The 15,929-nt window shown below is 32.2% G+C and overlaps 3 protein-coding genes across 3 annotated transcripts; 1 reads left to right on the forward strand and 2 right to left on the reverse strand.

Annotated features, from left to right (window-relative positions):
* The first annotated feature begins 1,912 nt into the window (after positions 1-1,912).
* LOC110725171 (probable WRKY transcription factor 41) lies at positions 1,913-5,598 on the forward strand. Its single transcript, XM_021904648.1, has 3 exons — positions 1,913-2,843; positions 2,964-3,101; positions 4,713-5,598. The coding sequence occupies exons 1-3, from the start codon at positions 2,467-2,469 to the stop codon at positions 5,311-5,313; spliced, it is 1,116 nt and encodes a 371-aa protein (XP_021760340.1). The 5' UTR covers positions 1,913-2,466; the 3' UTR covers positions 5,314-5,598.
* A 134-nt stretch (positions 5,599-5,732) lies between these two features.
* Positions 5,733-8,043, reverse strand: LOC110725172 (putative anthocyanidin reductase). Its single transcript, XM_021904650.1, has 3 exons — positions 7,605-8,043; positions 7,324-7,475; positions 5,733-6,259 (listed from the first exon to the last, which is right to left on the reverse strand). Exons 1-3 carry the CDS (start codon positions 7,729-7,731, stop codon positions 6,077-6,079), a joined length of 462 nt encoding a protein of 153 aa, XP_021760342.1. The 5' UTR covers positions 7,732-8,043; the 3' UTR covers positions 5,733-6,076.
* A 4,032-nt stretch (positions 8,044-12,075) lies between these two features.
* Positions 12,076-13,941, reverse strand: LOC110725173 (hydroquinone glucosyltransferase-like). Its single transcript, XM_021904651.1, has one exon. It carries the CDS (start codon positions 13,806-13,808, stop codon positions 12,387-12,389), a length of 1,422 nt encoding a protein of 473 aa, XP_021760343.1. The 5' UTR covers positions 13,809-13,941; the 3' UTR covers positions 12,076-12,386.
* Positions 13,942-15,929: the final 1,988 nt, after the last annotated feature.

The raw sequence follows: 15,929 nt of genomic DNA on the forward strand, positions 1-15,929 counted from the left end.
ATGAAGTATGCTACTGTAAAATATTTCAAAATCTTTACTTCCTTAAATTTCTTTTATTTGCAATACTTTTCATTTTATGTTGTCAATGCATGCAATATTTCAATTGCAAATATTTTTAGTTACGAATAAGTATAAATTTATAAAATTGTATATTATGAAAGCAAAACTATATAAATTTAACAAAATCTCACATGATTATGTTTTTCCTTAATTGTAAATCAATATAATCGGTCAAATTAAAGTGGAGTATGCGAATAGTGTAAAAGTTAAATTGTTGCATTTTTTTTTAAAAAAAACAAGTATTTATATAAAAACGTTTTACAATTATTAGGTCTTTTTCGAGGTTGATTGGCTTCTAGATTACACTGACTCGATATCTATACAAATCCTCTACTCTTAACAGGTTAACTATAATATTTTTTAGTAAAACATCCTTTTCATCTTTCTTTATTTTACTTATATCATATCTTCAAAAAGGTTAAATAGGAAAAATCAACATTCCCAATGTTGATTTGGGCTTACCATAAAAACATTGCATGATACATTCCCTCGATCCCAATTAAAAAATTCCATAGTTCACTCTAAATTGATGACTCTATTTTACATTTCTTTTACCGATAAGATTTGAGCAAGATAAGTGGTTAGTTTTAGCTTAGGTTGATAGGGAATTTTGCATTTGAAGTTAGGCTTAGGGCAAGGCATGAGCCACGGACATACAAGTTATAAAAATTGTATCGTTTAGAGGGCAGTAGAGGGTAGCATATTAGCTTGTCTTAGTAACAATTTTTGGGAAGACAAGACGTGTAATATAAGAATGAACCAAGGCAAAATATGACCAAGGTAAGCAACTCAAGATATGATTCCATGATTACGAAGTCAATGCATGAATTAGATAAATTGAGGCACCACATATATAGGCTTTCTGAGGTCTATTGAATTGGGAGGCATGAGAAAACCTTGATGCCTAATAACCTTGATGAGTCTAAAAAGGTTCTCCGGATACTAAACTAAAGGCTATAATACACAAAATTGGAGCATTTTCGAAGATTTTGAGACCCATTGTTGAAAACTCAAGTAATGATAAGGGGTGAATCATAAGGTCATAAAAGATTATTTGGAACCATAGACTCTTACTAGTTAATCACATAAAGGTCCGTGTAGTGGTGGCCATGAGTCAATGACCGGGGTCGAGGAGTGTTTGTAATAGGCAAAATCTATAATTAAGAGGCAAAATAAATGATTCTAACCATCCAATTGGTTTCTTGACTTTCATGGGATCTTTGGGCAGGACATCGAACTCTATATATTACATATTTTCTTGTCCGAAAAAGTTTATATAATTCATTGCACTATTTCATCAAATCAATTTTAGTATTTCTTCCAAAATCAAAGTGCATGTGGGAGTATCTCACAAGGTCAGAAAAATTGGTTTAGAACGATAACATGCTACCAATAGGCCAAGTTTATAAAGGCTCTATGATGAGTTTGGTTCCATTATACGACTATTTTGAAAATTTCTGTAGCATTAGTAAAAAATGAAAAATTACAAAACATGTTCAAATTACTAACTCAACATCATAAGGTCTCATTAACATGTTAGGGATCATTCATTAGATTATCACACTGATCATTGTCTATATATTCGCTATTTAGTGGTGTTACACCTTCAATTGTTGATATTGACAGTTTATAATGAATCTTTTGTGATATAATATGAAAAGTATTCAAAAGTTGATCTTTTTTACATACGTATACATTTGAAAATGCTCTTAGCTAAATCATACTCCAAAATTCATATTTGATAGGTTTAGCTATACATGTTTATGAATAGAACCTTAGAAGTGGTATACTAGTCGTCCGTACGTATTTACCAATTCTCTAACGATTGTGATTGAATGAAAAGTATACATACAATTCAAACTTAAATTATTGACAAGTGACGAAACCACTCGTTTTGTTAGTAAAAAAACCACCTTTCTCCTTCTCTTCTTTCTCTCTCCTCCCCTCTATATCTTCTCTACTCTTCTCTCCTTTCAACCCCTCCCACTTTCGCTTAAACTCACACCAATTTCTCTCTCCACCTCTCCCACTCTTTTTCTTCTTTTTTGTGCTCATTTTTTTACTGTTTATTTTGTTTTACAATTTCCCCCTCATATCTTAAGTTTTTCTTTGAAATTTCTTTTGCATTTCCTTGAACAACACATCATCAAATCCAAGTTATAACACTTTTATATATTTTTCTATACTTTAAATTTTGTCTTTCCCTTGTAACTTATTCAATTGTTATTTATTTTTACATATATGTTTGTGAAAGATGCTCATTCCTTTTCTTACAAACTTATTCTAGCAAAATACATTCATTATAAACTCTTCTTAATTCATCAAAAAATTCTCCTTTTGTTATATTAAAAAAAAAAAAAAAAGTTTCCATTTTGAGTTTTCGAAAGCTAAGGGTATTGATTTGAGATGGAAGAAGTGAAGGGTTTTGATAGAAGAGTTCATTTGATCAATGAGTTACTTCAAGGAATGGAATTCGCAAAACAATTGCGAAACCAAATTTTGAACCCAACAAATAATTCATGTTCATCTCCATCTTCAAATGATGATTATAATAATGATCAAGTAGCCCTTAATAATTTGTTACTTGAAAAAATGTTGTCATCATTTGATAAAACCATCACGATTGCCAAAAAGCTCAATATTCAAATCCCACAAGACCCCTCTACTAATAATCATAATCATAATCATAGCTACGCCCATTTTTCGGAATCTCCTCATTCTTTGACCATTAGTAGCCCGAACAGTGAAACTTCTCGCAGCAATTTTTCTCCTTCTAAAAAGAGGTAATTGTTCTCTAAACAATCTGGCATGGGTTTTATTTGAATTTTATGTAATTTGTTATTTCGTAAATAGTTTTATTTATTCTGTAGACCGTACTAAGGTAATTAATGTTTTTGTTGTAGGAAATCAATGATGCCAAAGTGGACAAAGATTGTGCAAATTGGCAATGAAGGAGTGAAAGGCTTAGAGGGAGCTCTTGAAGATGAATATAGTTGGAGAAAATATGGGCAAAAAGAAATTCTTGGAGCTAGATTTCCAAGGTGAGAAATTAAAGATAATACATTTAAAATTAAAGTCATGAAGAATTAATTATGGCCTTAGTAAAAATGAATATCTATCGTACTATTATTATTGCTGTCATGTTGTGTTGTTGTTTGTTTGTTTTTGCAACTTTGCTTGATAAAGATATTGAATGGGAAATATGTCACGTGGGGTTTTTTGTATGAATTCAATATCCAAATTATATTCCATAAAGTAGTTATGAAACAAACAACAAGATTTTTTAAAAAAAAAAAAAAAAAAAAAAAGCCTTTTTCATGAATTTTGAGGGGACTTTGTTAAAGTTGTGTGGCCCACTTTGGGTAAAACAATTATTGCATGTATTACCCACTTGATAATTGATAATATACTATTTCTACGTACAATGAAAATGAAATATCTATTACATGTGGACTAGGTACATACAAGTATAAGATATTACGCTCAATTTCGGTAAATAATAGTTTTGATCATAAAAATCACATAGTTAGCAAATTTTGTGTTCTTTGTAAAAAAAAAAGTTGGCATTTTGCCTTTCAAGATCTTATATGATCAGATTTATTTTATATAGTTACACATAATCAAATAAAAATATGTAAATAATGTAAAAGTCAGCCATTAATAAATGGGAGCCAGAATATGCAAGATAAAGATAGTCTTAAATCCACAGACATCAATTAATCACCAAAAATCGTTTTGTATGCTAAACAAAAAGAAAAATAAAATCATGTCTAGTGTGTTGTAAAAAGGCCCTATAGTTTAGGACTAGTTGATGCTTATTTGTCAATCTGCAAGTTGTTGATAATCTCGTAGTACTATCTTTTTGTTTGTCTGAGTGTTCTTGGATTTGAGTTTTAGAAAGCACCCAAAATCACCTTTAAATCATTAAAGTAACTAAAGATGTCACTCTTGGAAGGGGGCCACAATGTTCACAAATGCATTAATATTTTCCAGGAAACTACCCAAAAAATAAATAGAGAAAAAAAAAAGGGAGGTTATATTTTATTCCAATCATTTAAACAGACAAAAATAAAAATGGCAGAGAAAAATATGCAGAATTGAGTAAGATAACGCAAATAAAAAATAAAATTTTATAAGCTGGAATTCTTACTTTAACTTTATTTACTACTTATGTATCTTGTTGAGATTAGGTTTGGTGAACTTCAATTTCAACAATCTTACTTGTCATATTTTGGGTGACATTATATTTTGGACGGCTGTATTTCATTTCATTTAATAAGGAGTTTTATGCTTCTTAGATAGTGGTTAATTGTGGGACTAATGACAATTAACATTTGCTTGCATGACTTTGCTTTTTAGCACTTTTGTTAGCATTTGATCATCATCCATTTATTATGTTTATGTTGTCCAAATTTGATCTTTTTTTTTTCTTTCCATGTTTTTGCCTTTTAGGAATAGTTTCTACCACTTTCGCCATTTCAACGTTTTCATACTAGAATTTCTTAAACTTACTTTGTTCTAGATTAAGGTTAATAGTTCATGTCAAAATAAAACAACCTTTGTAAGGGCGAGAGAGTTGTGCTAAGTTTATTAAGTTCGGCCAAAATAAATTTATTCTTGCGACTAAATTGCAAATATATTAAATTTTGTAGGGGGTATTATAGATGCACTCATCGCCGCACCAAAGGTTGTGCTGCCAAGAAGCAAGTCCAACGTTCCGATGAAGACCCGTCCATTTATCAAATCATGTACAGAGGCGAACACACTTGTGCCAAAGGGGCCCATCTAGTGCAGGCCCAATCGAAGGCCCAATTTCAACCCATAGTTCCAGCCCAATTGAAATCAGAACCACAACAGATTCCAAGCCCAAATCAAAATGAAATTTACGTGGGCCTAGGCCCAGAAGGTGACCTCAAAGTAGAACCAGAACAGGAGCCCGTTAACTATGCCCAAATATTTCGTTCCTTCTCATTCACCTCAACTCACCTACAAACTGATGATCCTAATGAGAACGACATGTTGAGCTTCTGCCCTGCTTTTGGATCACCAACAACCTCGGAGTCGAACTATATTCCGGTGTCACCGTACCGGCCTACCGATGCCCACATTGGGCTTACCGTGCAAACATCGGAAACCGACAACAATGAAGGGGTTTCAGGCCCAAACTCGGTCACAAATTCACCAGTAGGTGACTTTGAGTTCCCTATTGATGACTTGCTAGATTTTAATTGCGACTTTCCTTTTGAGCTTTAAATAAACTATCATTTGTCCTTTCAATCCTACTCACCACTACCAAAATAATAGGAAGTTTGCTTAGTGTTTTTATAAATACATAGTTTATATCGCTTGCTGTTACTATTTTCGCGCCTCAATACCCTACGTGTTTTTCATATTGCATTATGAAGATTTTTTGAGGTGTTGTAGCGTAGCACTAGAAATTTTATATTGTAAAATTAAATAGGGAATTATTTAGGTTAACAAGTTTGTATCAAAATCTAGAGATGATTAAATGAATAAGATCACTCTACGTATTTTGAAGTGTATTCTTATAAATTACAAATTTTATTTAACTTGAAAACATATTTTGAGACACTCCTTACAAGTCGGTCCAAAAACTACACACACCCTACTGAAATAACGGATCAAAAATATAAAAGTCGATCACAATATTTGGAACATGCATTATGATCCAATATTTACATATTTTAAGACATATATAAGGTGGATCCAAAATTTGCCAGAATTTGCACAAGTAATATGACTTCAATTTGTTTAAGCTATAAAATTTCAAACTGCGAAGATTATTATAGAATTCTAAGTTATACGAAGTACTCCAAATTGTACAAATCACATAACAACCAGATTCCAAATTTTATACAATAATGATGTTCTACCAGAAGTACATCTATAAATTAATTCATGCTTTAATCCACACCTTAATAACTTCTGTGATCTTCATAAAACCGAGGTCAGATTTGGGAAGACACGGTTTAGATCCACGCATCAATGATACTATCTATAAAACCGAGGTCCAACAATTTTCATCCATAAAATCCTTTAAACCACCTTCGTCGTCCTTGAGAGGTGATGCAGCCATCACACTGGCGGTATAGATAAGCCGCCTGACGGTGCCTGATCTTATGCATGACTTGATAATGCTCTTTACTCCAGCTAATGATGCCTCGGTTAATCCCTTGTACTTTACCATGTAATCAGGTTCATTTTGCATCAAAATGTCAGCCTCAAAGTACAAGAGTAATCATCTACTTAGTATTCAGCATGCACAAATTAAAGGTTAAGAGGTATGCTACATTAATTGTTCAGCTCTTGAACTCTGTTTTTAAGGGAGAAAAATCTAGTGTAGCGTGCACTAGGTGTACAATAATAATCATGTGTATTAATTGGTATTATAGACGAGTATATGGTACGCCTTTGTGATTTTGATTAAACTTGTATAGACTTTTAATAACCCTTATTTGAACTAATCTAATTTTTTTTCTTCGAAAAGTTAAAGTAAGATTAAAAAAACATGACCTTAGTCAATAATAACTTGCATCCAATTTGAACAAGCACGACCCCTTTTTGGTCCTCTTTCGGCACTTTTAGGTGTGCTAAGTACTTGTACACTAATTTATTGGAGCTAATTACGAATGCTAAGTTTAAGTTTTATTGATATCAAAGTAAATTACATTTATTTTCCTGTCTCAGCAAGTACCAATAAATCAATAATGCAGTAATTAATACCAATGCCCATAATGACCCTATATGTTTAGGTGTGCTAATCGAGTTGAGCAACACACGAGCAATTCGAACTCAACTCGGCTCGCTCGAATTAGCTCGAAACTCGATAAGTGTACAAGGAATTCAATAAAACAAAAAATTACCTTAACACTTCATAAATGTAAATTAATACACTTTAATAGGAAAAATTTGTATAAAGAGAATAGAAAAATATAATAAACCAAAGTTTGAAATTCAAGAGAGCTAAAATGAATAGTTCATGGTCGACTCGGCTCGACTCAAAATTTAACTAGTACGAGTCGAGTAACCCCCGGTCGTGATCGACTCGCTCGATTAGCATACACAATTAATCTAGCTATTTGAATCCTTCAAATCAATCATATTTGACTATTATTTTTAGGGGTCATTTCATCAATCATGAGCCCAAAAAGGTAGAAAAGTAAAAGAATTTTTTTTTTTTGACAACCGAAAATTGAAAGATTACTTGGAATAATTGAGAAATTAAATGAGAGGAAGACAAACTTGGGATTGTTGAGTGTGCAGTAAAGGTGTTGCAACATGGAACACAAATTTGCAATCTTTTATGGCCCCATCAAATTGTTGAGGATTATATATGTCTGCTTCAAACAATTTCAGTCGTGTTTCCGCTCCTTCCAACCCCTTTAAACGGTTCACTTTGGTGATATCGCTTGTCAGTTCGAGGGTAAAGGGAATTATTGAAATGACATTACAAATACGTAAATCAACTATATATATGTTACTAAAAAAAGTGAAATTATTAAAGAGATAAGAGTAGAACTAACCCAAGTTTCTGAGAGTGGCATGAACATAGTAATTGCCTTTATTAAAGAGCATTTTTATGAGACATGAACCAATAAATCCAGAACCTCCAGTAACACAAACTTTGCAATATCTATTGTTTTCCTCCATTTACAATCCTAATTATTCTGTTAATTCTAGTACAAACTGCCCAAAGCTTTTATAGTTAAAGCTCTACCAAAGCTTTTTTTTTTTTCCTTCCTATTTTTGTGGCAACCTATTATTAGTTAATTATATATGAACCGAATGAAATATTTTGTGGACGTTCGACTATATCCTCAAACTAAGGTGACGTATATTTTTTTTCCTCCAAGTTGTCCTGTTCACTTGGCTCGAGTCAACAGACTAGATAGATTATTGGGGAAGCTAAGGAATCACCACCCTCTAACTCCAACTTTAAGGTTGATATATACAATCCTCATTAACTCATCAATGAATCTAAACGCTTGGTGAACATAATTGGTACCCTCTTAATAATTCTTCATTAGTATCAACATAGAAATTAGACTTTAAGTTTATATATATATATATATAAATAAACATCTTTGTTGGTTTTAGGATGATACACAATTTAGTATCAACATGTGTTATTAAAGTTATTAATGAATTAAAGCTAATATTCGACTATGAATCCACAATTAATATTCAAAATGACTAATTAGCTTAGCTGGACACTTGGAGCTAGCTATAATTTTTGTGCTCATTGTATATTTGTATGTGGATGTATGTTGATTGGAGCTTTAGCTTATTTGGTTAATGTTTTATTATTTTGATATATGGAGTACTCTTTAGTGGTATCCAAGGTTGAATCCCGTTTATAAAGTACATCATTTCCTCTCTTAATTATAAAAGATAAAACAGAAAAATAAAATAAAAAAAGGTTTTTTTCTACATAGTGCCCTTGTATAACTAACTTTTTCAAGTTGTGCCCATTGATTTTCCATATTACACATGGTATTCGTCAGTTACAATTTTTTAACACAACATGCCCTTGTCGTTAACCTGACGTTAAGTAGTTCCGTCATCTGACCTGATAAAAGAAAACGCCCCCAAAATTGGGATTATTCAAGAATAATCAATAATTAGGCTTAATTAAAGTAAGTGGCCCAAAATTGAGATTAATAATACCAATTTTTTTTAATAATATATGCAATTTGAAATAGATGAACATTTACATGATATCAAACACATATATAACGGTATATGATATCATGTGGGCCAGTTGCGTAAGTATGACTGTGCGAGATACTAAAATACAGTACATATATAGATTTATTTCTCCGTTTTTTTTTATTGCATCATAAGGGTTTTTGAGGCAAAATTTGGTAGTGGGAAAAAGTAAGAGAGAGAAACGTAAAAATACAAAATTGTCCATGTAATATAAAGATAAAATAAAAAGTAAGTGTGAAATAGTAAGGGTATGTTGGGTATTTACAGTGTGAACATAGATAATTTTTGTCCTAAAATGAAAGTGACGTAATATTTGTGAAACTTCCCTAAAATATAAGTGATGCGATATTAAAAAAACGGAAGAAGTATATAGATTTTGCTGTCTCTATAGTTCATGGTGAGCAATATAAGACTTTTTCTCCAAAATTACTATAGTACTTGGTTGAGATTTCTACAGGCCTTTTGTCCAAGAAGGGATGGTAATATTCTAAGAAACATTAATTGGCTTATTATGAAATACTAGATGGTAGGTAAATGTCCATTGCTAATGATAGTGTAGTTGAATTATGATTACTTCGTAGATGACAAATACAAGGACTAGAAAGCCTAGAAATGTCTTACCAATAATTACACAATTATCAATGCAAAAATTTAAAGAGTTTAGAAAAGGGTACTATTGTACACAAAGGCGAGGCTATAAATGCTAATACTGAAAGTAGCCCGATGTAATCTTGTTAAATTGGGACCTAAAATCAATTTTTTAAGAAAAGTATGTTACTAAATTAAAAAAACCGAGGCCCTTTTATAATAATTTCACTTTGGGGCCCTGTGCGGTCGACCACCCTGCACATGCTCAGAACCTGTACATTTAAACTAAGTACTCCAAAAGGTGTGGTGTTAGAGCCTAGAGGTACTGCGAGAAAGGCCCATCTAACACGATGGTTGCGTCGCGTACTCAAGTATATTGGCCTCCCAGTCCCCATCATCCACTGTGGTCTACGGACTATGTTAATACCTTCTTTAAATATTAGTTGCAATTTTAAAATATTTTATATCTCGTAAATAATACCCCAAAGTTATAACTAATATTTAACGAAGTTAGTATTTGTCTAGAGGTGTCAAAACCACAGCCGATCCGATCTCATCTAACCCAGTCCGATAGTTGGAATTGACAACCTCTATATATGCCTATATGTCATCAAAGTTGGGGTCATGTTACGCTTGCCTCAGCAAGTCCTTTGTATTGTCGTGCAATTTTAATTTTCAAAGTCCGAGTGATGCCCATGTTAACTTAGATACTTCCTACATTATGTATTTTATGGTTGCATCATTTTGTAATTTGCGGACTCCTAGATAATTTTTAGAGATGATAGAAATAGAGAGAATAAAAAAAAAATGGATCCATATAATAGGAGAAAGATAATAAGAGTTTATTAACTAAAAAAGAAATAGATGTAACTCATTTGAAACTTTTGTTTTAGGATGCAATTAAAAAGAAATGGAGGAACTAACAATTAGTCATTACATTCTTACACATAATTAAATTAGTATGACTGAATTATTTTATTTTCATTATATTAAGTTATTAACTATAATTTTGTAAGGAAAACAGATGTAATGTGACGTTCATTGGACAATAATTTTAAGGAACTAACAGATGTAAAATGGATCCATATGATAAGTTAAGATAAGTGAGAGAAAAAGGTTATGCATGTTTGATGATGTATGGCTTATACTTATCTTGTTTGAAGTAACTTATCAGAGTTATCACGATCATACATCTTCTATGTTCAATAATACTCAAATTGTCTACCTAATATGAATTTTCAAAGCTTACTTTTGTCCTTACTTTGTTCATTAACTTCTAAGAGAAAAGAGGAAAGACGTATAATATATCTTCCAAGCCACTAGAAGTTACCGTGTATTCTCTTTCTTCCACTTATCTTAACTTATTCAGTTATTTCGAACTTACACCCTCATCCCTAAGTAGTAAGCACGATATATTAGTATCAATATACTCTCTTCGTCTCATATCATAATTCCTATTTTTTTATTTTGGAGACTTAAAATGTTATTCTTGTTTCTATTTTTGAATAGTATGTAAAGACCATTGTATCCTCATTATTTTTAAACTTTATTTATTGAACTTCCTAAATTACCCTTGATATTTCCACTTGCCTTGTTTTTTTCCACTTTCTCTCTGTAACTTTTCACTCATCCATTTTCTCCTTCTATTTCTTAAATACTGTGATAACATAAACAGAAACTATAAAGTGGGACGAAGGGAGTAGTTAATTGGTAAGTTGGTATACACTAGGCACTCAGGTACATGGCCATGCTCAATTACTCATAGCCCATAATGTACTGACCCAACACATAGTTAATGTTGTGAAACACATGGCAAATAAAAATGAGTAATAGTGTAATACTTTTTATGTTCAAATTTTGTTGGTGTTCAAAGTCTACTCTTTTTATGTTTTCTGCATTTTCACATGAACTCTTGAGTCCTGATTCCTGAAGGATAAACTTCTAATAAAATATTCCATGTTCACATACTCCACTTCTTTTCAAACATACTCCACTTCAATAGAGCACTTCCACAGAGTTAATTAAGGTTAATCTAAGCTAAGTTTCAGGAAAAATTAATACCATTAAACACTTGATTACTTAGAAGGAATAGTTGACAACTATAAAAATTAAGATCATTAAAGCCATGCAAGACGATCTTAAGTAACAAAGCATTCCGTAATACAAAGTGATACGTTATTCCTTCAGAAAACACAAGATTTTATAAATTTTCAATACTATAGTTATTGCTATTACTCGATGAACCATCACATGACAGGATGATAATTACGATCAATCCATCACAACCATTATCTGTTTCCTAAACTCCTTACACCTTTTTTTCTTTATTCAATTAAGGTTGGATGGTTGGAAGTTGCCAAACCTTTCTCAAGCGAACACCATAATTATCGACATGTAACATAGGAGTATACTATTGATGCATATATGCCATGAAGATTTGGCCTCTAACTACCAAGCAATTTCCCCATGAAATAGGCCAAAAGAATAGCAGACGCCAAAACCATTGTATAATATTTGCATTATTATTGCATAATGACTTTAATTACTACAGTTACCAATGCAATTTTACCTGTTAATTATGGGGTCCATTTACCTCAATTATTTTTGCATTTTTGGCCCAAGCCTTATCACTTGCCAATCTGTAGCATATATGCATCCAATTCTCAACAACTACCCTACCATTTAGGTAGAATCAAATTTTAAAATAGGAGTAAATTATTCCATAATAAAGTTTATTTATAACAAAATAATTGATCAAATTTAATACTCTGTACAATCATGTCCTGTTACACACTAGGACTATGACTGAAGAACTACTATTGGCATAATTTATTATTAATGGCAATTAAAAGGATAATATTAACAATAATAAACAACAAATTAAAGGGGCCTAATTTAACAGAGAAAGGATGAGAAAAGTTTGTACATTCGCACGCACTACTAAAGTATTGGATGGACTTTTTTTTTTTTTTACTTGTTTTCTTCATGCAAATTATTGTGACTTTACTTTAGTGAGACATCCACTTTTGAACCACTTCACAAAGTGCCTTTGTGGATGAACCATTTTCTCCAACCACTCTATTGGCTGCTTCCTTCAGCTCGTTCATCCGATTTCGGATTTTCTTCCCTTCTTCACCTTCCATTAGACCTTTAACGACCATCGCTATCTCCCCTCGCCCAATTAGTCCATTCTCGTTGGCTTTTGGCTTTAGCGCGATCTTTATACCCTCGTTCAGCATCACCGCGTTCATCTCCTGCTCGGCGTAGAGTGGCCATGCTATCAAAGGCACACCATGCACCACGCTCTCCAAAATCGAGTTCCAACCACAATGAGTTAAGAACCCGCCAGTTGCCATGTGGCTAAGTATTTGAACTTGTGGTGCCCACGTAGGGATAACTAGGCCCCGCTCCTTAGTCCTTTCCAAGAACCCTTTAGGCAAAAAGTCTAGAGGGTTATTTCGATCACCCTCGACGCTAAAATACGTAGCATTAAGAGTCTTATCATTAGGACTCCTTAGAACCCACAAAAATCTTTGTTCACTCATCTCCAAACCATTAGCCAACTCAATTATTTGATTATGCGAAAGGGTCCCACCACTCCCGAACGAAACGAATAAAACCGAGCCTCGTGGTTTCTCATCCAACCAATTCAAAGATTCACACTTGTCATCATTAGTCGACCCGGTCTGAACCAACGGTCCAACAGGGTAAACCGAGGGCTTTCCCGGTTCATTATTTTTCAAATATTTCAAAGCCCCCTCTTCCAACTCTTCAAATGAATTTACAAAAATACCCTCGGCCAATTTATACCTCTTAGCATGATGAAGTGTCCATTTATAAGCATCGTTTTTTTTATCCTGGACCGGGTCCAAAAGATATTTTCCATGAATCGGAGTACAACCGGGCAATAAAACCGGTTCTTGCATGTCCTTAAACTCACATGAAACTTGAGCATCAAATTCCGGAAGATGTAAGAACAAAGACAAACACATAGCCGTAGAAGGGAAAAATATATACGGCTTCATCCCAAACTCACGTGCAACCTCGAAGGCGTCCGTCCCGAAGAGGTCGCCAACGAGTGCCACGAGGTTGATGTTCGAATCGTGTAACTCCTTAAGGTGAGACCGAATGGCGGGAAGGGATCGGACGAAAGTGAGACTAATCTTAGTCTCAATCTTTGTATCGGAAGGTAAGTCGTCAAAATTGACGGGTGGGAGGAAGGTGGAGGAGGCGCGGTCCTCTGGAAGGCCCGCCAACACAGTCTTTTGTGCCCGTGTTGGCGGGCCTTCAGTTGGGATTATGAAAGACAATTGTAACGTAGGAGTAATATGGAGAATTCTCTTTGCAAATTCAACTAAGGGAATTAGGTGTCCCATCCCAGGTGTTGGGATGATCACTATGTGAGGGGGTGAATTTTGATGGGATTCCATTTTTATTTGATTTGTTGAATTGACTCACTAAAGAATGAAACAAATTAATAAAGAGGAGAATGAATTTTCGAAAGCTTAGGTTATAATTTGTTGGGAAGTTTTGCAAATTTTAGTGGTTGAGAAAGAAAAAGATTATGAGGGTGCTATTTATAGAAAACAAAGCTTTTGTTTTTAATTATTAAAAAAATACCAGTATTATAATTTATAAATAGAATAAATTTTTTGTTGTAAAAATAAAATAGTAATAGTGGTACGAGACTAATGGTGTGCGTGTGGGGATGTAAGACTATAAGAGTAGTAGTGAAAAATAGTATAGGAATAAATTGTACAAGTCATATATGCTGGTATAAGTTAATGGGGACTTGTCAAAATATAATAATCAAAATTGTGACATAAAAGAAACATATCATGTTCACTATATTGGTGATTTGTTGCTTATATACCATATTTATTTATGGAGGATTTCGGTGGGGTTTTATTTTGCATATATTTGGACATTATTGTTGATTCAAAGAGAAATAAGTGTGTAGTTGTTGGAATTAATTTATATAAACGTGATTGAATAAGAGTTTTTAAAATAGAAGATGAGATATTATGAATTATTGAGATGGATATAAGATTTTTACCCAAAAAGAGAAGGAGAATTTAATTAGGCTGAATTATTGTATACTCTGTCTGTTACTATTAAGGAAATGTAGGATTAATGAGAGGGTTTTTTTTTTTTTTTTTTTTTGAACAAGATTAATGAGAGGTTTTCAGCACCTCATTCCTCAGCCTACATTAAATACAGTATTTTAATATATCCAAAAAAACTTTGAAGGTAATCCAGCCGATATCATTTACAATCAATAAATAATGGAAACAAATCAGGTATAAAAACTATATTATCATTACATAAATGCAGGATTAACTAAAGATCTTCAAGTACACCTCATTCCTCAACCTATATTACATTTCACCACAATCATGTAAATTACTAAAAAAAACTTCTAACTAAATCCACCCAAAAAAGCAATTTATATTGCCCATAATTATCCTTAGTACTTGACTACTTGTATATATCATTCACAATCAATGAAAAATGAAAAATCAACCAATTAAAACATCTCTATTATATTACAAAGTATTATTTAGATACCTGAGCACGGGTGCATTGTATCTCTTATATAGTTATATTCAAAAATATGCACTTTTATTAAAAAGATGTATTCCATCCGTTCATTTTTATTCTTCCTATATATATCTTGTATAAGTTATTTATGAGGAAAAAAAGTCAAGTTGTTGACTACTCACAAGCTACAATTTTATGATTAAATTTTTATTTGAGTAATTTTTACTGAAAGACAAATATTATGCGAGTATTATTGATCAAAGTCATGTCTTAATATTACATCTGGTTAAAATATACAGAGTAATACTTAGAAAGACAGGTTTGTTGTTCATCTTAATAAACATAGTAGGAATATTTATTAATAAATGGGTATAAACATCTAGGTAAGACTTTTTTAAAACAGGAATATACTTGTATTAAATTGACTTTTTGAAAAAAGCATGATCATGATCAAGATTGTTTGTCTTTTGCTCCGTACTCACCTATATTTTCGGATTTCTGAAAGAATCTAAAAGATGTTTTTCTGTTTTTATTTATTTATTTTTTATTTTTTTTATTTTATATATATATATATATATATATATATATATATATATATATATATATATATATATATAAAGAAAAGTATAAAGTGCAAAGTATACAACATAGCAAAAAAACTTTACATCAATGTATGTAATTTTCAATAATGATGTGCTTATGTGCTAAGATTGTTTTCGGAGATTGATTATCCTTTTTCCAATATAATATGGAATATAATTTTATGTCGTTGGATGATATCTTATTATAATCATATAATTTTAATAATTAGTCAATAATTAATTTAAATAACTTTATTTAATTCTTTCAACCTCCTTATATACTCTAGAAAATTGATTCGGCTGCTGTCCAAAAATGGTGTACTAGCTTATTGGATTGTTGTGTGACGTCGTTGAAGAGGCAAATGAGGGAGACTATGAAAGGAACTCTCTTTGAACAAGTTCATAGAAAGCGAATTTATGCGTGGGGGT

Source organism: Chenopodium quinoa, unplaced genomic scaffold (genome assembly GCF_001683475.1).
Source record: "Chenopodium quinoa cultivar QQ74 unplaced genomic scaffold, ASM168347v1, whole genome shotgun sequence".
Lineage (NCBI taxonomy): Eukaryota > Viridiplantae > Streptophyta > Magnoliopsida > Caryophyllales > Amaranthaceae > Chenopodium > Chenopodium quinoa.

What these genes read in the sequence shown, in the direction of transcription:
- LOC110725173 (XM_021904651.1), bottom strand. Translation starts at nt 13,808, where the DNA reads ATGGAATCCCATCAAAATTCACCCCCTCACATAGTGATCATCCCAACA.
- LOC110725172 (XM_021904650.1), bottom strand. Translation starts at nt 7,731, where the DNA reads ATGGAGGAAAACAATAGATATTGCAAAGTTTGTGTTACTGGAGGTTCT. An exon ending in TGCCACTCTCAGAAACTTGG is followed by an intron (nt 7,476 to 7,604) that starts GTTAGTTCTACT and finishes ATATCACCAAAG; the next exon opens with TGAACCGTTTAAAGGGGTTG. An exon ending in TGCACACTCAACAATCCCAA is followed by an intron (nt 6,260 to 7,323) that starts GTTTGTCTTCCT and finishes TACATGGTAAAG; the next exon opens with TACAAGGGATTAACCGAGGC.
- LOC110725171 (XM_021904648.1), top strand. Translation starts at nt 2,467, where the DNA reads ATGGAAGAAGTGAAGGGTTTTGATAGAAGAGTTCATTTGATCAATGAG. An exon ending in TTTTCTCCTTCTAAAAAGAG is followed by an intron (nt 2,844 to 2,963) that starts GTAATTGTTCTC and finishes TTTTTGTTGTAG; the next exon opens with GAAATCAATGATGCCAAAGT. An exon ending in CTTGGAGCTAGATTTCCAAG is followed by an intron (nt 3,102 to 4,712) that starts GTGAGAAATTAA and finishes TAAATTTTGTAG; the next exon opens with GGGGTATTATAGATGCACTC.